We start from the raw sequence: 25,701 nt of genomic DNA, 5'->3' as shown, positions 1-25,701 counted from the left end.
TGGAACAAGGGTTACAGGGATGCCAAAACAGCATGCCCGTTATTTTCAAAATATTTCAAAATAACAGGCAGCTTGTTAAGATGCAGGGTAGCTATTCTGGGATACCTCTGGTATCCCGAAATAGCCATGCAGTATAGACATATCCTTATCTGGGCTAGTGGCCAGCAATATGTCCCCAGTCCCCAGCTGGCCACACCCATCCTGGTGTGACTGCCCTCAGTGGTCCCTCTGCAATATAATGTCCCTTCTCTCTGCACCCCCCCATTTCTATTTTATGGAAAACAATTGAATTCCAGGCACATCCCATTTTCCTGGCACAACCAAACCCTGATCTTGCTTTAAGTTAGGTTAAGAGGAAGCTGCATACTAAATCTGGTGGTCCTAGCTGGTACCTTTTAGCAGGAACTCTTGAACAAACGGACTCACAGACCGATGTAGAATCTCTAATATATATTTTGAAATATATATTTTACATGCAAAGAAAATGAGTGCCATGAACTCACTTCGGCTTTAACAGTCAGAGTAGTGTAAATAACTTATTTTTCAGTTCAGTAGTCAAATACCAGGTAAATCTTAACTGTTTTGCATCAAACCAGAGACAATATTATTTAATGTTCCGCTGACCCAAAGTAGTAAAGAAAATGTACATTTCAGGTTGAAAATATATTTTTATTTGAGTGAAAACAAACAAAAAAATAGGTAAAATTTCTTCAAAATTGGACTAAAAACATATTAGAACAAAAAGAAGCTATGCTTTTTAGAAAAAAATCATTGAGATATTGTAGAAAAACACTGAGGTGAAACGTATTTAATTTTTCCAGAACTTTCTTTGGTTTTGTTTTCCAACCAAAATTATGTAGAGACTTCAACCTGAATTCACAAACCATTTCTGTCAACTTGAAACTAATTCTTTGGGAGAAAAGTTTTGCTGTCATTTATTTTTGCCCAGATTTAGTCAGGATTCATTTCACACTGGAGAAGGCCCATAAAAATGATTCATTGGAATCCAAATTATACTTCAGCTTTACCTGCACAACCACAACTTCTCAGTGTCCCCTCTGTAACCTGATTTGCTCTAAATGGGCCTGAACAGATGTCAAACAACATAATCTGAAGACAATGAAGTTACAGGAGCACAATAAAGCCAATGTATTTGGATGCAGAACCTCTACTGTTGATCACATTTATTACAGAAGTTAGTAAGAGGAGGAAGATTGAACTTCAGCTAACTATATATTTTAGAAATGTGTGTCTGTCTCTATGCTCATCCATGAATCCACTTGTTCAAGAACTCCTAAATCTTAAGAGCTAGGACCATCACTCTTGGTATGCAACTTTTTCTTATCACAACTTAAAGCAAGATAAGGGTTTGTTTGTGCCCATGAATGACCACAAAGGAGAAGCAAGGGAGCTGAGATGGGGACTGGGACAGCTATAATTCCATTGGTCCAGCAGCGAGTAGGAGCAGAGAAAGAGACAGCTATTTACTATATTTTTCAGAGAGTTTGTCTGTCTATGTCTCTGTCTGTCCCACAGTCAGGAGACAGGCACCCCTTCCCCAGAAGGCACTTCTAACCTGGCCCCAACTTGCTACAGTGAGAGAGGGCTGGTGTTGCCAACTCTCCCAGGGCAGCCTGCATACTGAATCACTCATCCCCAGGCCCACCCCAAAACAATTATTTAAATGAAGAAAAACAAAAAAATTATTTGGGTTAAGGCCCCAAGCAACGCCAGGTCAATCTTCTAGTATTGCCATATACACAAAAGTTTTAGGGCTGAATCCCCATTTTAAATTCTGTATCCACTTTCACATTAAATATTGCAATAATTTTAATCTGACTTTCAGACAACAGAGTAAGAACCAGAGTAAGAATACAGACAGTGGAAATTCACTGAATTAGTCAATACATTAAAAATCTGTGTTACTGAACTCTACAGGCTGGTCGCACCAAAAGAGATAATGAAAATATTCAGAAATACGGAGATTCTGCTCTCAGACTTTTCCTAACATATATAGTAAAGACTAGTACAGGTTAGTCATTGACCCTCTCATGTTTCTAAACGATAACAATAAAATGCACTTACGCAATTCTTTCATATATCCAGTTATATTCTGTAATAACTGATATCCATTATGTTTGCAGCCATATAGTGAAAAATTGTATCGCACACCAGGTTGAAACACATCTGCAAAACAACAGCACAGGTAAGCAAAATCTTTTTTAGCAAGAGTTATATTTTAACTTTTACATGCACATTTTGATACAAAAACATTTAAAGTAACAGCACAAATAATTAAACCAGCAGGGGTCTGTGTACGGGGCCACAAATAGATTTAGGGGGTCTGCCACTCCTGATGCCCTGGTGTCTGGGGCTGAGGCTGAATATGGAAACAGCAGAAAACTACTGTATTTTTGCATATAAAAGCCTGAGCAACTGACCTTCGTGAGTGGGGGGGAGGGGAGGGAGACACACAAACCAGTCCTACTTGTTACCAGACCTCGCTGGTAGAAAACCAGTTGTTGTGACACAGGTGGGCCTTGGAAAGAAAAAGTTTGAGAACCTCCAAATTAGACCATATGGTATTTACATATAAATATTTCCCCTATTTAATCCTTATAATATTTATACACAATAGGATGTGCCATTAGACACACAGTTCAGAGTCAGTAAATAATTTTGACCCTTCAAAGAAATCTAAAAAAAGTCTTAAAAAATGTCATTAAGAAAATGTAAGAAGCAGTACAGATTGATGCTTTCTATTCTGAATCACATACTTGTAAACCAGCTCCCCTCGAGAACCAGCTCCTGACTGCCTCCCCACGCTGCTGCATCTGTGACTGAGACAGCAGTGCAGGGTGCTCTCCAGGAGTGGGGCTGTGAGAGCACTGACTGCCGTCTCCGTCTCTGGGGGGAGCATTTTAGTAACCGTGTAACTGCTAAGAATTGTTGCAGTTACACGATTACAAAAATAAATGATTTCTAACATCCCTGGTATTAAGAGAAGTGCCATCAGTCACAAGTAAGAAATGTCTCGCTCTACTTTGTATGTGACCTCAGCTGGAGTACCGAGTTCAATTCTTGGTGCCACATTTTAGGAAAGAAGTGAACAAACTGGAGAGAGTCCAGAGGAGAACAAAAAATTAATAAACAACATGTTTAGAAAACCTGACCTATGAGGAAAGGTCAAAAAATGGCCATGCTTAGTCTTGAAAAAAAAAAAGATGAATGATTGCGGACCAGATAAGATTTTTCACAACTTATTAAAGGGTGTTATAAAGAGGTTATAAGAGCTCTTCATTTCTACTGAAGGTAGGAAAGACATAATGGGCTTAATTTGCAGCAAGAGAGGTTTAGGTGAGATAAGAAGATTATCCCATTGGGGATAAAAAGGGTTAATCGGTTACCCAGTAAGCATTAGCCATAGTGGCATGCTTACCAGGTAAACAGTTAACTGGCAGGGTGGGGAGAGCAGCCCCGCACCTGTGGTGGGGTATGCTGGGACCAGAGCCCAGTTAAGTGGTTAAACTATTGCAATGAAATCGTTTCACCGGTTAAATTTTCCTGCATATTTATTTTCCTAATCCCCATCACTGGAGGCTTTTAAGAACAGGTTGCATAAACAAAAGACTCTGAAGTCCTCTAAAGTGCTACATACCCTCCACACTCTGTGAAATTGCAGGAGATGCTCTGAGGTAACCTTAGGGCAATCACATTTAGCATACAATTTGATGCACATTGATAGATCCATATGAATGCTGGGAATGTCCATGCCATCATTTGGGCTCCAGACAAGTGCAGGTGTCTGACAACAATAATGTCATTGTAGTTTTGAGGCTCCTGGTGACTAAGTCTTAAATGACAGTTCTAGAACAGTGGTCACCAACCTGTAGATCGGGTCTACGTGTAGACCTTGGAGCCTTTGACAGGTGATCCTGACTGGTTTGGCCAGAAGGCTGTCAAGTGCCGGCACTTCATCTGCCACTCTCAGCACTGCCGTGCTGGTCCTGCGCTATGCCTTGGAGGTGCCCCTCACCCCTGGGAGTCTCCTGCTTGCTGTGCAGGGCATGGGAAGAAGAGGAAGGGGAGGTGCTGATGTCAGGGTGCCCCTCCCTCCACCCTGTACCACATCTTCACAGAGCAGAGGGGGGCAGGTATGGAGAGAGTTTGCTGGCTGCTTTAGGGAGTAGTGCAAAGCCAGAGGAGGGGTGAGCCTGCCTTAGCCCCCTGCGCCACCACCTAGAAGCCACTTGTGGTAAGTGGTGCCCAGCTGGAGCCCGTATCCAAACCCTGCCCCAATCCTGAATCCCTTCTGCACCCCAAACCTCTGCCGCTAGCCTGATAAAAGTGAATGAGGATTGGGGAGGGAGGATGGAGTGAGCAGGGGCAGGGCGTTGGAGAAGAGGCGGGAAGGAGTCAGGACAAGGACGTTGGGGTTTGAGGCAGATCTTGGATTGCACTTAAATTCAAAAAGTGATCTCATGCTTAAAAAGGTTGGAGATCACTGCTCTAGAAGGTACTTTTATATTTAATGTATTATGTTCTAGTCTTTGTAGCGACTTCTTGGAAGACCGGATATATGCCTCTTTCCCTGCTTGTTTCTTTTTCTTATTCCCACCATTCCTGCCTTCCCCCTCCTCCCCGCCTGGCCTGCCCACCTCTAGATACTGGAATGTGCCTCGTTCCAGGAAATGTCAATTGTCTGTCGACTGCAAGCCAGAGTGAGTTCACACTTTCTCATGCTAAAAAACCAGTGCATTCTTCCCCCCCCTGCCCTCAGGTGTCCAAAATGATACATCTGGAATCCAAAGGATATACCCTGGATTTCAACAATTTCACAGGATGCTAAAATTTAAGCTTCAGCTACATTTCTTTCAGTAGCTTCTGGAAAGTGCAAAGAAAATAACAGTTAAATCAAGAATTAAGATAAAGAGACAGCTGAGGAGAGTGATAAAGAAATAATAATGCAAAGAAGGTATTTGAAAACAGTACTTTTTATATTTTCCTCTGTTAATTTTCTGCATTCACTTTCAAAGACCGAATAATATGCAAACGTTGAACTGGAAAGTTCAATGTAAACAATGACTTTCCCTTACCAGATTTAATCACAGCATCTGTTGCATCTGAAGGAAATGTTTTCCAATCCACAGTACAGGGTTCAGGTCCAGATGAACAACACCATTTCACCGTGTAGCCACAGGTCACATTGGGGTCGGAATGCCAAGAAATGTAAATTCCATTTCCAGTTGCAATTGCCTGCTCTGTTTTGACATTGTCTATAATAAAGATAATATATAAAAAACTCCAGAGCCTATATCTTTAGTTCAAAGGTCTTTCTTGAAGCCTGAACTACAGTTTTTAGAAAACTGGTGTCATGAGAACACACATACAATGTGTCCATGCTAGCGAAGTGGACTACACCAATAAGTAAATTATATTGTACTTTTTGAAGCACTGTAAATCAAACTTAAGTCTATAGTGAAATTTGTAGGAACAGTACAGATAGAATAAGTTAATCAGGTCCTCAAGTTTGGATACAAATCATTTTCTCTGGATAAGTTTCTATTACGGGGATTTTGGTTTAATTCCAATTGACACAAGTTTGATAGACCCTGCAGTAATTAACTCCTTCCATTCATCCATCCCAAAAAACACACTCCTGATGACTAGTTCCTACAGAGCCTCCACCTATGGCTAGATGGGAGTCCCCCAAGTCTTAAATATATATTCAGGTGCAACCAAAGTATTTCATCATTCCTCTCACACCTTCAGAACTTCCTGAACTTTTCTTGATTTTTAAAATGTTTTTAGCCTGATCTGTGTTTACTTGGATCATTATATTTTATTAAAACTGTCCAGTCTTTGGAAGACTGAGTTTAAAGGAAAAGGAAAATATCATTTACAAAAAGTTGCAAAGAGAAACACCTTAATTCCTCCATGAGTTGCTCTGAATATTAAAGGACTATATTCATGCTAAGCGTTCCTTCCAATGCATGTTATGTGCTACAAGAACAATTTTTGGAAAGAAAATATCATTGCTGAATTGCCACTTAAGCAAATGTCAATTTCATCTTTTTTCTTAATTCATAGCAACATCAAATGGAGAGAAATAAGGGGTAAATGTATAGAAGGAGCAGGTTCTTAAACTGTTTAAAAAGAACCCAGAAACACTTTTTCTAAAAAACTGAACATTCAAGGAAATCACAAGTTAGAATTCATGTTCATATGGCACTTTCATAGTATTTTATTTCTAGATCTGTGTTAATATGATAGCATTCTCGCAGCAAAAAGCAACACTGGATACTGAAATGCTGCATAGTTGTTTTGCTGCTGCAATCTAAACTAGACTTTCAGTTCACTGCCACGATGAAAGAGGTCTCAAGCATCAGAAACATTTCTCTCTTACTGATGTTACTGCATTAGCAGTCTGTACAGGATGCAGCCAGAAGTGACTGTATAGCAACGTAATCCAGATCATTGGGTGAGTCATGTTCCAAATAACTCCCATGTCAATAGGGAAGACAATTCATTATGCGTATGTGATGGGTGACTCCAAAGGGAAGTTCAGTCTTCCAAATGTTACCTTTCCAGTAGCATGCTATAATAATCACAGAATTCCAACTGTCACCCTTTGTCACATGCTACAGAACTGAATTATCAAGGGAGCCCTACGTTGTGTGAGTCAGCTAGCTTTGTTACTCATCATGTGTAATTAGTAACGTGATGCTATTAATTTATCTACCTGGTTTAATTAGTTTTCTTTCATACATGCAGTGATAAATTAACAAGTAGTAGCGCTATTGAGAGCTGAAGGCTATTTAACCTGAGGACAAAACTTGTTCTGGGTAATGGCAGGGGGACCATGTTCCTGATAGTGGAACTATAAACCTCAAATAAAACACATTTCTGCCTAAAAATGTGATTCTCTTTTCAGAACGTCAGACAGGAAGCATACAGCTCTGATCTCTATTACATCTCACAAGGGATGAATGAGTCACATTGTCTTAAACAGCTCACAGTGTAGGATTCAGGGGCTAGGATGCACAGCTTCTGCAGAGCTGCTATTCCCTGCTCCAACATAGCTATGAGAGAGCCAGAAGTGCCTTGACTCTGCCTTCCCATGGTGCTAGCCAATTCATATGAATGGGAATGGATGGGGAAGTGGTCTGCACCAGGTACCAGGCTGGGAAAGATTACTGTGCCCCTGGAGCAAGGGAGACCAGGGACCATGTTTTGACGTACTTGGAGAGCTCCCGGGCAGAACAACTATGTGCTCCCTTTCCCCAGCAGTGTAGCCCAAAGATTTTCCTTCACATATAGGAGGGTAGTCCACTACTATTGAGGTCATTTTTAGTTATCTTAAATGGGAGGCCTCCCTAACCCTGTCTTACACACCTTCAAGCCTCTGCTTTTGACACCATATCATGATTCAGGCACATTACTAGTTAGCTCAATTAGTATTCTCCCTTCACATGATCAAATACAAATGCATTTAGTTGATGTTTGAGCCTGAAAGAGTGGAAAACCTGTTTAACAAGTATGCAGCATCAAGGTTCTACTGTAAGAAAAACTTATTTTGCGACTCTAACATTAAATCACATTCATTTGAGTCAGAAAGATGGCAAAGAAATAAACAAAACCTCCTGAAAGTTGAAGATTTTGTGCCAAAGATTTAGCCTCTTCCTTGTTATTCCTGGGAGGTCTCCAGAAAACTGCAACACAGCAATCTAGCCTGTAATTGCAACCCTCTTTTCAGAAAGAGTATAACTTAAAGCAAAGTAGTAATTGCAGATTGAAAAAAAACCCTCTATTTGCACAGATCAGCTATATTCTCTGAAAAACAATCACCCAGCTGTTCCACAAGCTTTGAATGGTTTAAATCTTTGAATCAAGTACTTACCACTTGGAAGATCTACACTAGTTATCCTAGAAGGTGGAGATGAGCCAGCACGATTTTTGGCTACTACGCTAATTAAGCAATCATTTTCCTCAAGTTTTATTTCAGTGCTATTCAAAGGTACAGGGACGTCACGAGCGTTCAGCATCGTCTCTTGCTGATAACATGACACTTCATGGGAAAGTATTACTCCGTTTGCTTCAGATCTAAGTAATGGCTATTCAACAACAACAACAACAAAGCACAAATCACACAAAAACCAAAACTATCTTTAAAAGTCAGGACAAAAGATTACATGCATCTAAAAGTCAGAGTTGGGATAATCAGGTGAAAAAGTCAGTAAAGCAAGAATGTTTTAGGAGTTAACACATGAACCCTGAAGACAACTCTCAAAGTAATCAATCTAAGGAAATTATTCTGTAGGAATCAATCTAAGGAAAAATCCTACTTAATTCCATGTGCAACTTTTTTTAGTATCCACATTTCTGGGACAATAAGGTTTTAGTTTAGGACACTAATTTTGTGAGTAAAGGCCTATAAAATATTTAAGAACAACACTTAGTTTTACTGGATACAAACCTGGCACATATAGAAAGTATGTAAGAAAAGCAAAGAACACACACAGCTACATACCTTCCAAAAGATTGTTAGAGTTTCTCCGACAGGACTTCTCTCTCTCCAGATATCTGGTCCTCTGACAGGAGCTAAGAAAGAAGATTTTGTTAAGCATGTGGCTTATAAGTTCAATATTTTGACATAAAAGGACAGTTTTATAAACTTACGGGCTTCCAAAGTACTGCAATTTTGTTGCTTACTCCATTTACTCCACCTCCAGAAGTGCTCAGAAGCTGAACAGCGTACTCTAAATGCGTACATGGTAAATGGATGTAACGCGTCCACTCTAGCTCTGTAAATTGAGTTTTCCGCACCAGCCATTGAAACATTCTGCAGTAAGAATAAATAGAATTCTAAATGAAAACGATTCTCTTGTCCTATATCATGCTATCATATCACTACCTGATTTTTTTCAAGTCAACTATAGTATTAAAGTTGTAAAACCAGGGATCTATACAATTATTTAAGAATCTGCTACACAAAGTCCAGTGGGATGTAGTCTCTTCAAAGGGGGGCAATCGGGATGTACCGTATTTTCCGGCGTACAAGGCTACTAGGCGTATAAGACGACCCCCTAATTTTTTAGTTAAAAGATAGGTTTTCGTCTTATACCCCAGCGCCCCTCCGCCTCCCCAGCTTTGCTCCCGGTGTCCCTGGTCTGTTGGAGACGGTCCCCAGCAGACCAGAGGCACCGGGAGCAAAGCCTCAGAAGCGCAGCACCCCGCCGCCGCTTCGGCTTTGCTCCCGGTGCCTCTGGTCTGCTGGGGACCGTCTCCAGCAGACCAGGGACACCGGGAGCAAAGCCTCTGAGGACGCCCCGGTAGCGGGACAGCCCCAGAGCACCTGGGCTGCCCCGCCGCCGGGGCCCCTCCGCGGCTTTGCAAAGCCTCGGGGGAAGCCGGCGGCGGGGCATCCCAGGTGTGCCTTTGCAAAGCCGCGGAGGGGCTCGGGCAGCGGGGCAGCCCAGGCGCGCCTGGGATGCCCCGCTGCCTGTATACCCAGCGTATAAGACGACCCCCGATTTTTGGGGGATGTTTTTTAGCATCAAAAGTCGTCTTATACGCCGGAAAATATGGTATGCCAGAAAGTTATCAAACCAGAATATATGGGGAAAGAGAGAAAAGTGAAAGAAAATATATAGGGAAAATATTGTACATAAAAATCACCATTTACCAGTGGAAGACTTTCAGGGGCCTTCCATAAGAAGTCACACCTACTATAAAAATTACAATATAGCTTGAACATCTCTAGTCCAGCACTCTCAGGAGCTGAGCAGAGATGAACCAGAGAATTTGCTGAACCACAGGAGGTCAATATTGCCTAGCAGCATTACCAATGCTTCCACTGTTTACTAGGCTCTTACAGGACATTTATAGGTAGTTTAGTCAAACAACAGCCCAGAACACTGAGAACCAGGACTGGTGGCTGTAAATAGTCTTTGTGGGACTGTGGGGATACTCGTTCACACCCCTGATAAGTGGACATCCAGCTAACTAAAATCATGCCAGACCACGGATGTTGCTGGACCAAAGAGTGCCAGACTAGAAAGGTTCAACTTGTACCAATAACTATTTTAAAATACATGTGGGTATTTACTAAAATGTCAACATCAGGCACTGTATCCAATGTGATAATGGGAATAATCCTATAACATAAAGGAAAGTAATCACAATACTAACAATACTCTTTCCACTTTCCCAACCCCTATCATTTGACTCCATGTCACTTTTTGAACCACCAGGAAGGACTGGTGGTCCACTGACCACAATTTCAATACCTTTCTCTTTGAGCCTGTTCCACCAGGCTATATATGACAGCTATTGTCACTCAACACACTTTCTACATGTGCATGAAATATAAAACCCACACTGCTTTCAATGGGACCAGGATTTCATCCATATGCTCATAGTGATGGACATAGCCTGAGAATCTGGCCAGATAAGTAATATTCTTCCTTCCTAAAATGGTGCTTACACAAAGCACAACAGAGAAAAACCATATGACCAACATCCATATCATTCAAATAAAATATATACCAGTAGGAGTGTTACACTGAGTGTTCCTTTTCCTTTGGAAGGAAAACAAATCTAATCCTAATTAGATTTTAACAAACAGTAAATAGCATAGTATTCAGTTTAAAACAGTGCATAGTAGTTGACATGCAAATGCATACTACTATAAATGTGTACAGTGCCTCAGCCCAATGGCTGCTGGGAAAAATCCTGAGCCTGGGAACATTTCTTACTGAAACTACTTATAAATACACACGTATGCTGGCTGCCAAGAACTGGTCTCCAAAGTGAATTTTTATATGAAATTACTTACAATTTTGTTTCTAATCCAAATGACAAATAGACCATGTCAAAAAGCCAGCAACTGAACACATCGGTAGAAAAACTTCTGTTGTGTGTTACCAAAACATCTTCCAGTATCGACAACAATTTCAGTTACTCCTTGATTCCACAATGCCCTGTTCATTTAGAGTGCATCTAGATAGTGGCGCTATTTCAGTATACTTCCGGTATCCCGAAATAGCATTTTCTGCATCTTGACAGCACACCTGTTATTTCGAAATAGCTTTTGAAATAATGGGCATCCTATTCCGATGTTCCTGTAAACCTCGTTCCACAAGGATCATGGGACGTTTTGGAATAGTGCTCTATTCCAAAATCAACTTGAAATGAGCTACGCAATTTAAATAGTTCAAACTGTGTAGATTATTTTGAGCTAAGGGTTCAGTGTAGATGCACCCTTATAGCATAGCATCTGCAGAACAAGATAATAGAGCCACATATTTTGTAAAATTTTGGCTTGTGTTTCAGTTGCACTGTCTTTATCTAAACTTACTCACATCTAAATGTCATTTCTTTCTACTTCCCTCTCAAATCCTCCAGCAGCTTGTGTGGGTTTTTACTTGTGATACCTAACGTACCAGTACTTTTTAGCACATTTTATAATTTTAGTACAAAAAAAATCAAAAATCTCTATTTTGAAGTGCACAGTTCTGAAAGACCAGCTTGACACAGCTTTGAAACAGAAGCCTATCATACTGTATTTAAACCCAGAGACTTCCCAGTGCAGTTCTTTTAAAAAACAAAAACTCAGACATTGCTCCCCCCGCCCCCAAAAAGTGTTTTCCATTGGCTATAGCAGGCTGTGGATAAGGCTCCAGGAGATAACAAAAACTCTTTTTCCATAACACTTTCTGAATTCTCAGGTGTTTCGCAGTGACAGTGTGGTGTGTGTGTGTGTGTGTGTTTGGTGTTTTTTTTTTTTTGCGCAATCGTAGCTTTTAAAGATGAAGAGATAATATTCTTCAACTTTAAAAAGGGTCCGAATAATAAATTTCTTTGTGCTGCCAGCACAAGACAGCAGCTTTGCAAGGGACCGTAAATGTTTCTCTGAAGGCTATAAAACATTTCAAATTAGGGTTCACCTATACTTTGAGATGAGAGAGCCTATACTTTGAGATGCGCGAGTCAGTGTGCTAAAAACAGCAGTGTAGGGGACTAACATGGGCAGTGGCTTTGGGTGACTTCTAACCAAGCAGAGAAGGAAAGTCCTTGCATGTGCTACCCCAGCTACAGAGCAGCGAGCTACCTGCTGAGCAGGAAGCTGCTGCTGTCATAGAATCATAGAACTGGAAGGGACCTCCCTGTCACTGAGGGGGAAGTGCCACTCCCCCCAACTAGGCAGCTTCATACGCAGCAGCCTTGAGAGGGGGCTCATTAAGCAGTTGCAGGGCCATGTTGCTCAGCTTAGAGGAACCTTGCTGATGGCCCAGCAGGACATCTATGGCCTGAGCAGTTCCACGACCTGGCCTGCACACCAGTTCCTGTGGCCTGGGTGTATATCCGTACCCTTCCCCCAAACCCAGCCCCTGTTCCAACCCTTCTGCTTTGCCCTAACCCCTCATGGCACTACTTCCTCCAAGTCTCAGCCCCTGAGGGATACAGCCTCAGGATTACTAGGGGGCCTGGTGCAGGATGGCAACAGGGGTTGGGCTCTCTGCACTCACCACAGCAGCAGGAGCCATGGGGAGATGGAACAGAACAGCCACTCTGGGTCAGACCAAGGGTCCATCTAGTCCAGTGGCCCGTCTTCCAACAGTGGCCAATGCCAGATGTCCCAGAGGGAATAAACAGAACAGAACAGATCCATCCTGTCTCCCATTCTCACTTCTGACAGAGGCTAGGAACACCATTCCTGCTTATCCTGGCTAACAGCAGTTGATGGACCTATCTTCCACGAATTATCTAGTTTTTATTTTTTGAACCCTGTGAAAGTCCTGGTCTTCACAGCCTCCTCTGGCAAAGAGTTCCACAGGTTAACTGTGCACAGCAATAAGAAATACTTCCTTTTGTTTTCTGAAACCTGCTGCCTATTAGTTTCACTTGGTGACCCCTAGTTCTTGTGTTATGGAAGGAATAAACAACTCTTCTTTATTCACTTTTCCACACCAAGGAAAAAGTTTGCTCCAACACACTCTCTCAGCCTCTCCCAGTCTCTCTGCTTCCTCACAGCTCCTGCTGCCACAGTGAGCATGGGGGGGGGGGGGCAAAAGGGACAGCAATCCCTGCTGCCAGGCCAGGCCCAGGCTGCCCAGGGTTCCATGGGCTAACGAGTATGGGGAACCATCCCATGAGTTAAATCACCCAGGGGCAGCAGGAAAGGCAGTGGGATGTGCAGGGGGCCTTTTGAAGTCCTCTGCTCCCCCAAAGCTTTTGCCGGGGGAGAGGGGATGTCCACTAGGAGGATCTGAGGACTAGCACTGGTTCCAAGTAGAGTTTGAGACCCCTGATATAGCAGGTACTTTTTTGTTTTCTCTAAATTACAGATGTAGAAGACTTCAACGGGTATCTATGGACACAAACAGCTCATCACTATCAGTGGGAAAATTCTTCCCCTCTTACAGTTTTAACCTCATCTACAGATTGCAATAGCAAGTTGCTGAAAGAGCTGACAAACACATACAAAGTAAGAAGATTCCACTTACACCAACTCTAACAGTGACTTGGAAATGTCAGGCCTGGAATCTTAAAAACTACCTCAAAGTAAATGTTCAGAGTGGAAAAGTATATGATACTGTGTGCATAAGAGCTGCCTAGCTCCCAAAGAGTAGCTCCTGAGAGTAGCAATTAAACAGAGACATCTTCAGAAAAGCAATTGTGAAAAATTATGACAGAACTAAAATATTACGTCTAATTGTAATGCTTTGCAATGTTTCAATACACTACTTTAGTTTTGCCTGTTAGGATTTACCAATATACTCTGGAAGTAAGCAGAATTGGTGCTTCTCTGCATGCTTAGCAGCTAGACTTCTGATATTTAATACAGTATTCAATAAACAGCATAACCTATCAATTTCTCTTTTCTTGGTAAAGAAAATTGTAAAGAAAGGAATTTAAATAAAGCCATTAGCATTTCAGCAGAGCAAAATTACATTAATATAATACTTACCAGTTGTTGTTCTGAATTACTGTTGCTAATTTCAATTTGACACAGAAGTCTTATTTGAATATAGTTGCCAGGTATATACCAAGACAGATGGGCACTTGTTGAACTATTAGTGTTCACGGTGAATTTATCAGGAGTTCCTAGATGAACTGAAAAATTAAATTAATAAAGAAAACCAATTAGAATTTTTTTAAAGGTGATAAAGAATAGGGTTTTTTAAAATTATTTTCAGTTCTGTAAGAAAAATGTTACTTTTAAACAAAAGACTAGTCAAAAAACAAACAAAAGAATATTCATCATACTGACAAGTATTGTGACAGCTGGGCATTATTAAAAAACCCGAACAATACACATTAGTATCTGGTGATGAAAGCACACCACCAAGTAATTTTTGTCCATACTGAAATTTTGTTTGAGACTCATGGAAATAGTTTTATTCTAGTCAGAAGCCGTAAATGACATAATGGGCCTAAGTGTTAAAGTAAGTTACAGCATAATATTATTTCTGTTAATTGCTACTGCTCTCACTACAAAGTACCTACAATTTCAAAGATCCCAGTGACCATTTCAAAAGATCATATCAGTATTTGATCAAACAGGAAATTAAACAAAACCACCTACACTCTTATTAGCAATTGGAAAATGGGACAAAAATATAGAACATCTATCCTACAAAACTTGGCAGGCAATGTTACATAATGCACCATTTCCTTCCTTAATCTTTGAATACTGGCCACAGATCCTCTCTGCTTCCTGCTGAGAACATTCCCAGTGTTACTCTCAGTGCAGAAAGTAAAGGCCACGCATAGGAACGGTGCAGGTTTGGGTCCTAATAAGTAGCACTTAGTTATTAGAATTGACTAAAAAATTATGTGCCATGTAAATGACAGAAATGTAGCTAGTTACTGGGGCATGCATAAGATTCCTCTCCTAACATGGGGCTAAGGGTACTGGGTATATGGTTGCAGTGCAGAACTGCCATCTCACCACATCCTTACCTGCTTGTCTTCAGCACACATATGGGGGGAAGGGGGGGAAGGGGGAGAATGAGGGGCATTTTTACTTAATTCCAAATACAGATAATCCAAAACAATGAAAAAAATAAAGCAAACATAATTACAAATGCAACATTCCATAATTAGTGCCCAAATAAGCTATCATCTGTTGCATTAACCATCTTGAGCCCCACTTAATGCTCACCTCTTTGATTTACATCAATTAAGAGCGATGATTCTGCTTGACCGAGAGGATTGGAAGCTACTAGTGTGAAACTGTAGATTTTCTGATTGGTATGCACTGGGAAGTCACAGCGATGTTTCTTATTCAATTTTTTGCATGTAACATTTTCTCTGGATATTCTGTGAATTGAAAAAGAGATTAATTTTAATTTCTAAGCCACCTATTCAACAGCACTGAAGCTTCTTAGTATAGACTTCACTGGATACAAGGAATGAAGGGCATGTGACTATTGCATTACTTAGTTAATGCAGTGCCATTATTTGCCTACCCCATGTTGCACTGCAAAGTACACACAATTTAACGCCACAGTGTAGCTTGGACAGGCACTAGTCACAAAATCCATGGCTCCCAGCTCCAAGAGAATATACTTTCCTTCTCCCTAGCACAACCTACTTCATTTATACTTTAATTTTTACTTCCACCCTTACCTCCTCAGAAACCTGGAAAAACAGACAGATTCTGTAGAGAGTCCTTTAAAACTGGGCTTTAGAATCCTGAATAAGGAAAGTATCCATATTCAGCACAACACTTAAGCACTTAACCTTTTATGGGACAGAAGTATTTGCTTAAGTGCTTTCCAGAATCAGGAACTAGCCAACCCAGCAGAGAGAGTAGATTCTAGCGCTAAGGTATTTGCACTAACGATGACCTATCACCAGCCTCTTCCCATCTAAACCATGGTCAGCCACCTTGTGTGCCTCAGTTGACTTTCAGGCACCTCTGAGCCACACAAAGAGTGATGTAATCCATCAGGTAGCCAAGACACAAATTATTTAGATTTTTATATGATAAAAAAACCCTTGAGATGCATCTGAAACAAACAAAGCCAGTGCGAAGCACAGAGTACAGTAGAGAGTGCCCTCTTTAAGCAGCCAACCACTTTCCTCCACACTAATGGAGGCTTTTAGGGGTTGTGACATATATTTGGGACTGCAGAAACTTACTGTGCACTCAGAAGGATGAGAGCTTGGCTTGAGAGTCCTCTACAAATGCTAGGCATTGTGACTATTGGTTTTTGTGTTAACCAGTCCAATCTCATTGTTTCCTTCTGTTCCCACACCTGTTTGTCTTATCTACCTATTGTTCACAGTCTTACACTTAGGTCCTAGGCTTTTTAGGACAGGGATCTTCTTTTGTCATGTCTGTATAGAGCCTACTCCAGTTGAATCCTGGACTGAGGATGCTACCATAATAATCTCTCTCTGTATATATAAATTATTTTTCCCTGCAGAATGCCAGAATGACTTCATCACGTCACCAGCATACACGTGCCGCCACCCACCTCAACTCTCAGCTGCTTGCTGTGGCCAGCCTTGGCACCATCACCTCCAGCCATGGGCTGCTCCAGCTCTGGTTCCTACTTCATGCCCTGGGAGACTGCACCGCTAGGGAGGAACTGCTGGGGTTGGGTCCCCTCCGCCATTTGAGCCTGACGTGACCCTCTCAATTCTCCCACCCCTTCCACTGCTCCCTCCCCCCTGGCCAGACACCTATCCCTAGCCCACTCCTGCCCTCTCCCCCTGGCCAGACACCCTGCCCCCAACCTGCTTCTTCCCCCTCCCCTCTAGCCAGACACCTACCCCCCAGAGAGAGGGGGGTTGGCAAGCCTAGTGAGCAGGGGGTGCAGCCCCCTAGTAAGTAATAACAAAACTAAACCCATCAAATGTCTCAAAAGAAATGTGCCCCAATCGTAACTATACAATCACAGAACTATTGCAACACTATATTGCAATCATGTGATTCTGTCTTGAAGTCATTTAAAAATTAGTTCTGTCTTCTTGTATGTATTTAAGTGGAGTGTTTTCATGACTGAAGAGGCCATGCAGCAGTTAGTCAGTATCCTAAAAAGCCATAATGTACCTATTTGTATTTTAACTCTTTAATCCTTCCTAATGAAAGTGATTTACCTTTCAAATAAAATATACTTTGTTTGCCGTTGCCCATAGAGTTCAGTGGGTCTGCCTGGATTCCAGCTACATGTTATATTAATAAAGGTACGTGTTTCACAGTTTAGGTTTTGTGGATTATCAGGGGCATCTGTAGCAGAGAAGGAAAACAAAACAATCACCCTGCATGTTCACAGAGCAGGATATAATATAAAAGATCAGACAATTGCTTGGACATCTATTAACTGATGAAAAGTATTATTTTGTTTCCAGAATATATAGCATAAATATACGGTTACAATTATGCCCCAAATCTGCAAACAATTACACATATGCTTCATTTTAAGCACATTAACAGTCTCCACAGTCTAATGCTTGACTTAGACAGGAGTACTCCTGTGTTTGAAGTTAACCACATGCAGAAGTGTTTGCAGGATCAGGGCACTGAACTATGAGCATTATACTATTCTATAAGACATGTTTCAGAGATCCCGAACTGCACAATTTTGCCTCCAAATAACTTAGGAAGATTATTAGATCGTGTGTCGTGTTTTGGCAGCTGCTGGCCTTGCTGCTGCTTAGGAGTCTTTTAAACAATTCATTCAAACAAGTGAACTACATTAAATATTACATTCTTAGTACATGCACTACACTGTGTTTTATTTTAATACTTTTTTTTAAGACCACCACATGTCATCCTCCTCCAAGATAATTTACAAGTCTTCATCCGCAATTTTCATTTCATCTTGTTCCTCAACTCTACACCCCAGCCCTGCAATGACCATAATCCTTGGCATAGGCATTCTAGACTAGTCACTGCAGAATGACATGTCGTACTCTCCCTAGAAACCAGAAATGGTAGGTAGGCTGAGCAGCTGTGATGGAAATAAGCCAGTTTCTTTCTGGCCACTGTGGGATGGAAGGGCTACACGCAGGATTAGTTTGGTGTGAGTAGTAAGGATATCTCCATTCGGATTATTAGCGATGAGAGCATACCCAATGAATATAGGTCTAATGTGCCAGGGGAAGAGTATTTACCTCACCAGAGGTGTAGGTACTCAAACTAACAGCTCTGAAGCACGTATAAACAGTCCAATATACAGACAGTGAGCTGTTCTACTCCCCTGTTTTCCATCTGGTTTCTTATCTTTTCACTTTCCCCTACATCTCAGTCTTGCTGGACTCACAGAATAGGAAGATGAGAGACAGGAGTTTATAAAATGCTGGGAATGAGGTAGCTTAAATATACTAGATCTTCAAGGACGGACACATCTGCCAACCCTGAGTATGCTGCACTGTCACTGATCCACAGTCAGTATTTTGTGTATCCTTGACTTATATTTACATAGAGAGGTCTCCATTTTAAAAGTTCCATAGGACTTGGACAGTATATTAGATGAATACAAAAAAGCATTTTAATCACTTAAGATTCAAAATCAGTAACAGAATGTACAGACTGAAGGACTAAAAACACACACCTTTAAAAGCATTTAAAGTCATCTATTTGAACAACTGATTGCCACTCTGCTTACTTGCCAATCTCTAGTTTAAGATGGTGTTTATTTTCCCACACTTTAAACTGGCAAGGAGCTGCACTATGTTATTAGAGATATTAGTGATTACCCGCAGCTACTGGAGGGAAAACAAAGAACTCAAATTGTCTGTTAGAGGAAAAATGAACTAAATATTAGCAATATTTTGTTTTAAGATGTAATTATGTTTGTAGGAGGCTTTTGAACCTTCTGACCCTAAAACAAGGAACAAATGATTTGGTATCGTAAATAGACTGAAGTATTTTCATTCATTTTTCAAAAGAATATTTTCCATGAGAAACTACAAATTTTAAATTTGATTCTTTACCACAAGGCACCCAAAAACTAGTGCACCAGAGAGGGAAGTTCAACAATCAACCTGCCACTTTGAACACATCCCTATGTATATGTGGTAGTTTAACACCAAGTAACATTCAGAAGGAAATTCTGGTAATGTGAGGTTTTACATCTTGGCTTTCTTGCCCCATTATTTACCTTTTCAGAATCAAATCTGAAATTCTAGGGCTTTGCAGTGCAATCCCTAGTTTAAGTGTAATAGCTAATGTTCAAGCAATCGGCTGCCAAGTGACTACTGAATCACAACAGGCAGAAGATAACGCTTTTGGCAATCACAAAAACTTTCTGCTAAGTAACAGCAAATAGTCTGGTAGCACTTTATAGACTAACAAAACATGTAGATCAGTGTTTCTTAAACTTTTTGAGACCATGGAACACCAAACAATATTTTTTATGTGGAACACCTATGAAAATTTTCTACAAAAAAAACCTGTCGTCAGATAAAAAAAAAGATAAAAACAAAGAAGAGGTCGCAGCACACCTGCGAGTTGTTGATGGAACGTCAGTGTTCCCTGGAACATAATTAAAAAACACTAATGTAGATGGTATCATGAGATTTTGTGGGCACAGCCCACTTCTTCAGATTTGAAGAAGTGGGCTGTGCCCACAAAAGCTCATGATCCCATCTTCATGTTTTGTTAGTCTATAAAGTGCTACCAGACCATTTGTTGATTTTTAAGTTTATCCTGTACAGACTAACTTTGCTACCCTCTGAAGTTTCTGCTGAGTGTCAGTGTTTTCACTGCTAACATTCTACACTTAAAGCAGGGAATTATGTATATATGATGGGCAGAAGCCTCTAAAATAAGAGTGGTATTAATTTTACTTGTGAATAAATAGTCACTACCTCTTGACAGCCCAAAAAAAATCAGGAGAGGGTCTTCTTCTGTCACATGCCAGTCACTGCCCCTCTTCAGAGATCAGAGATCAACAAAATGATATAAAATTGCTATTTTGATATACTCACTTGGCTAGCAGGAAGTTGAGAATGGAAATGCTCATCTAACCTCTTGGATAGTGGAGGCTTCGCATATTCTACTCTTGTCCCTCTATGCTCAGTTGGGTGAGGGAGTTCTCAGCAGCTTACTCTCCTCCCACCCCACATAATCTCATCACAAGTTTGACGGATCTGGGGCATCTCCTCTTGTCCTCCCCATGATCATGAATAATAGTGACATGATGGCTTTGATCCGCCAGGTTCTAGTGGAGATTATCTAATTCTATTCTGTTTATACTGCATCCTTATCACTTTGGCATGGGAGCATTTGGGGAGTTATCTGGGTTATTAGGATTAAAACCAAACAGTTCCTCCAAGCTCCAAAATGTAATCTATCCTTGGAAGCCAGGCAGGCCAAACTAAGCCACTGTTTTAAAGCAAGAGAGCTGGAGTCACAATACCATTAGTTTCCATGTTCTAGTTTGATTTTCTCAATGTGAATAAACCATAGTGAACTTCAGTTCAGTACGGGTATTGTATACTTACGTCCTACAAATAATACTGTTCCTGCTATTTTGTTATCTGGCAGCGAGCACCATACATTTGTCCCACTAGAAATTGAAGCACTGACATTCTGCACTTTGATTGCACTGCTCTGTTTGCTGAGGTGAAGGATTGGATAACTTTCTGATCCATATTTCATGTCTTGTATACTTTCCCCTTCGTTGTATAAACAGCAAAATGTCACATTTGAACCCACTAGTACCACTTTGTCCTGAGGAAAAACCTCAGCGCTATTGGGCTCATTATCTTTTCCTAGAAAGAAGAAAAATAATACATAAACCAAATAACTTTTATAACACAGTAAGATTACTTTCTTATATATTGAGGTAGTCAATGCTTACACAGCTTAGGAGTGCTCAGACTACCGTGTTATGCATAAAAAAACCATGTTGCAAAATGTACAGAAATCTATTTTAAACAATTTTCACCAACTCAAACCATATGACCACACTTTACATATCTTTAAATATGTAACTGAAATAGGCTCACAAGATCCACAATAATCTATCAACTCTTCAAATTAAAAGGTAATATTATTCAATGTTTACTTTGAATTCAGTCCAGTTTTAGAAGTAGCTAAATTCTGGACAACATGCAAGAAAATAAGCATACCAGGAACTGTTTTAACTGGGCTCCATTCACTCCATTCCTTCCTACCATGAAAATACGATTCATTAATATAACATCTAATTTTCACATAGTGTGAAGTACACTCCAAAGGTATATCAGATGTCCATTTCCAAGAAAGAATAGTGTCTTTACCAGTCAATTTCGAATCATAATTCACCTAAAATGAAAAACAACAAAAAGCTCTCACAAAGATAGACATTACAAGCATTTCAACATGCTACATTAGTTAGTATTACAGTAAAACTCCAATTGTCCAGCATCCAGTGGTCCAGCACTCCCGATAGTTCGCCACCAACTGGAACCCGCAAGTGCTCCGGCAGCTGCTTCAAGAAATTGTCAGTCAATTACAGTACTGCTGGGTGGATCCAGATGCAAGCGGAAGCGGCAGAGAGGGGGTGAGAGGCAAGCCTCCCTGAAAAATGGCAGAGGGTTCGCCCCTTGCCGCACCGTTCCCTGCCTCCTGGCCCCCGCCGGAGGGAGTAGAGAAAAGATAAATTGCGAGCCTGTCACCTGCGGATCCACACAGCGGTACTGTAATTGACTAACAACTTCTTGAAGCAGATGCCTGCCTCTCGCCCCCTATTCGCCGCCGCCGCTTGCAAGCTTTGTCTCCCTGCAAAATGGCGTAGGGTTCGCTCCTCGCTGCGCCATTCCCCGCTGAGTTCCCACTCCCCTGGATGCAATGCGGGTCCCGGCAGACCCATCACAGCCCCCCGCCAGAGTACCTCCCGATAGTCCGGCATATCCAATAATCCAGCATCACCTGGGTCCCAAAGGTGCCGGATTATTGGAAGTCTACTGTACTTAGAAACTGTGCTTTTCCCTCTGTGAAAATTTTTACCCCAACCCACCACCAAAAGTAATGAAAAAATTGACATCTGCTGAAGTTTTTCAAGTAAATTTCAATGTTTTGGCAAAAGTTTCAACTGAAAACTGTAAAATATGAAATGCTGGCCTAGTCTCTCATGCCCCATTCTACTTCATGTGCCAGGCTCCCTACCTGGATCAATATCTCATGTACCACAGACTCCCTTCTAATTGAGCTGCCACACTGCATCATGGCAGTCTATGGCATCTCTGTATCATGGGAAATGTAGTTCAGCTAGGGAACTGATCCCACAAAGTACAATAGGGTCAAGAAAAACTGATAGCATTTCTGAATACAAACTAACACACACATCCATTTTGCAAGGTGCTATGTGAATTTAAAAAAAATGTTATCTAGGGTATTCAGATATAAAAAACTTTATCACAAACATTTTGCTTTCTTTTTACATATTCTTTTATTTTTTAAAAGATATTCTTTTTTTAGATATTCACTCTAGAATGAAATGTTTCTATGTTGTAGGTGTCTACTCTACCTTCATAGACATAAAAGACTGAACACAAAGTGGACACAAACATAAAACAGGAAGTATTATTATTCAGTGCTGTTTTCTTTAAGAGAGTATTCTCACTGTTTAAAATTTGTAATATTATATTAAGTTAGCTTTTGTCTTTCTACTTCAACAAACTGAGCTAAGTTTTCCTTATATTACGAAATGTCAATAATGGATGAAATGTAAATCTATGATCACTATTTCTTAAAATTATTATTTCTCTTTTTAAAGTCTTGAATTGCCTGTCATTCCTCCTCCCAAATAGCACTGATGTCTCTCACTTATCAGTGTCCTCCTCAGAACTCTCACTTTTGTTTTGTCACTCCTGTCATGGCATAATATTTGTAATTAGGTTGTGAGCTCTTTAGATGAAATCCAGGTCCAACTGAAGGCAATGGCAAAACTCCCATTGACTTCAAAAGCAGCCAGGATTTCACTCCATGCCATCTTATCTGTGATGTGACGCATCACAAACTTGTGGATTTTCTGAAAAGAATAATATGACAGAATTTTAACATCAGACCACTATGTGAACTAAGTTGGTTTGGTTGTTTTAAAAGAGCAATTAATGATCTGAGTAAGTCCATGCTTACAATCTACAGGCAGTCCCCGGGTTACATACAAGACAGGGACTGTAGGTTTGTTCTTAAGTTGAATTTGTACGTAAGTTGGAACTGGCGTCCAGATTCAGCCCCTGCTGAAACTGACCAGCGGCTGACTCCAGGAAGCCCGAGGCAGATTTTCTCTGCCCCGGGCTTCCTGGAATCAGCCGCTGATCAGTTTCAACAGCAGCTGAATCTGGACACCTGGGACAGAGCAGCTGGGGCGCTGCCGGGTAGGTCCCCGCAGCGCCGCACCTCGGGCTTCCTGGAATCAGCCGCTGGTCAGTTTCAGCAGCAGCTGACTTGGGGATGCCTGGGGCAGAGCAGCTGGGGTGCTGCTGGGTTGGTCCAGTAGCGTCGCTCCTCGGTGCTACTGGACCACCCCAGCAGCACCCCAGCTGCTCTGCCCCAGGCGTCCTGATTCAGCCGCTGCTGAAACTGACCAGCAGCGGCTGAATCAGGACGCCTGGGGCAGAGCAGCTGGGGTGCTGCCGGGTTGGTCCAATAGTGCCGAGGAGCGGTGCTGCTGGACCAACCGGCAGTGCCTCAGCTGCTCTACCAGAGGCGTCCGCGAGAAATGCCTGGTCTGCTGGGGAGGGGGCGCACTAGCAGACAAGGGAGACGCGAGCGGTGGGACCGAGACACGCAGACCAGGGAGACGCAGAGCAGCTTTTCTTGCCCCGGAGAACACGGGCGGCGGGACCACGGCGCATCTGGGCGGTCCCGCCGCCCGCGTCCTCCGGGGCGAGAAAAGCCCCGTTCATATTTGTGTAACCCAGGGACTGCCTGTATACTGAAATACAAGAAAAGAATGAAGGCAAGCATTTAACACCTATTAATTACGTTGAAAGAATCAAAATTTATGACCAGCTACTGCAAATACTCGCTACGCATTCATTCAGCACCATTAACAGCAACAAGACTCTCTAAAGTAGGACCGTTCATATAAGCAGGAGTTTGCTATAAGAGGTCCTTATGCATTAGTCCAAACTAAATATTGTACCAATGGTTTAATAGTTACAGCATCTAGATACAAGGGCCACAAAGATACCTGACAGGAAATGGACCTGGCAATATAACGTGCCTTTTCTTATCAGTAATTGCAATGATCTACAACCCCTACTGCACATATTTTCAAATTTATTATAGAACAAAGTCACGTGCAGGACTACCATCCTCCAAATGTTTGTTTAATCCATGACATTAAAACAATACTTTATATCATGCACCATATTTGCAGAGTAGTGCATTAGTTGCCAAGGAAAATAATCAGCCATTTGAAAAACAGAAATCTTTCATATACTACAATACAATATACTTAATTCAGTTTTGAGGAACCTAGGAAATAGCACTAATGAAGAAAGCTTTTATTTCTCTGAAAGGAAAGTTCAGGGGTTTTCACTTGATCTGGAATCTCCTTTTTGAAGATAACAAAAGGAGCACAGAAACTTGACTATTTAATAGCACTCTTAGCACACTTAAGGCAGTGATCAATCAGGAGTAGAAAACAATGAAATACTATATTTATAAGGAAAATGTACACCTGCAGCATAGACTCAAAAAAAATAAGACCCACTGGATGTTTTCTTTTTTAAATTAATTCTTTTCCATAATGATGATAAACTAATTTCTTATGGTCGTTTGTAAGAATCTCAAACACTGCAATTTAGTTAGGGTTGGTCCTGTTTTAAATAGGGGGCTGGATTTGACTTTGTGAGGTCTCTTCCAGCTCTAGGATTCTGTGATTCTAATTGTCATTGTTATGATCCTACCACATTTTATACAAAATATTTTTAAAACGTAAAATTGAACAAAGCAGAATTTAAGGTTATGCAAGTTTCTGAGATGAAAATTTTACAGTATGTTCACTAATGTATTTAGTTTTGGCTTGTTTATAGAAAATTTTACATTTATCATTTAAAACAGAATTGTCAAGCAGTGCTTTGGGTTGCATAGCAATATAGGTCATCCTAAAGAAGATGTTAGGAAGAAAATATTAATCTTTTAAATTAACTGCATGACTAGATAAATGGTTTGCCAAAAGATTTGTTTTGGAGCCTGTTGAGAACTCCCGATTTTGGGTTTCAGGTTCTGTGGCTATTCTGATGATAGGGTAACTAAACTAGAAAAATCTCCCCTCCCAATCATCTTCTCCAGTGACAAGAACCTTAACCCCATTCTACTAACTAACAATCCTGTTAGCACTGAGAAACCACAACCTATTGAGATATTTAAAGAGCACTTTTTATCATGCTATCTCTCTGGTACAGACATGGCAGTCATAGCCAAGTTATGCACATTGAATTTAACTGACAAACCATCCCCGGGCCTAGAGTATGAGAGGGCTCGCCCATGATTCCATGACATCATGCAATGGTTTGCAGTACTCTGAAACCAGAACAGGCAAGCGGAGTAATTAATGGGCATAAGATATCTGCACAACTCTTATGACAACAGGAAAAGGAAACAGTAAAATTCACTTGATTCTAAATGGAGGCTCTAAACAAAAATTGCTGAAGCTGTGAGTGCCATGTAGAAAGTGGAGTAGCTATGCCATGCCTCTATCACTTTCTGTTATTTTAGTGCGATGATGTTTTCAAACACTA

The 25,701-nt window shown here is 41.1% G+C and overlaps 1 protein-coding gene across 2 annotated transcripts in view; it reads right to left on the bottom strand.

Annotated features, from left to right (window-relative positions):
• The window catches only part of LIFR (LIF receptor subunit alpha), an 87,404-nt gene that overhangs the window by 23,614 nt on the left and 38,089 nt on the right, over window positions 1-25,701 (bottom strand). For both annotated transcript variants that reach the window (XM_075932518.2, XM_075932516.2), the window contains 10 exons: window positions 21,097-21,271; window positions 20,467-20,736; window positions 17,116-17,245; window positions 15,170-15,327; window positions 13,973-14,118; window positions 8,680-8,842; window positions 8,531-8,601; window positions 7,901-8,114; window positions 5,097-5,276; window positions 2,086-2,187 (listed from right to left, as the gene is read on the bottom strand). In XM_075932518.2, the coding sequence (XP_075788633.2) occupies window positions 2,086-2,187; window positions 5,097-5,276; window positions 7,901-8,114; window positions 8,531-8,601; window positions 8,680-8,842; window positions 13,973-14,118; window positions 15,170-15,327; window positions 17,116-17,245; window positions 20,467-20,736; window positions 21,097-21,271 (1,609 nt within the window). The remainder of the gene's footprint in view (window positions 1-2,085; window positions 2,188-5,096; window positions 5,277-7,900; window positions 8,115-8,530; window positions 8,602-8,679; window positions 8,843-13,972; window positions 14,119-15,169; window positions 15,328-17,115; window positions 17,246-20,466; window positions 20,737-21,096; window positions 21,272-25,701) is intronic.

This window comes from Pelodiscus sinensis, chromosome 6 (genome assembly GCF_052426305.1).
Source record: "Pelodiscus sinensis isolate ZL-2025 chromosome 6, ASM5242630v1, whole genome shotgun sequence".
NCBI classification, from domain to species: Eukaryota; Metazoa; Chordata; order Testudines; family Trionychidae; genus Pelodiscus; species Pelodiscus sinensis.
Note: the sequence above shows the minus strand (reverse complement) of the source record. Positions and strands in the feature narration are given on the sequence as shown.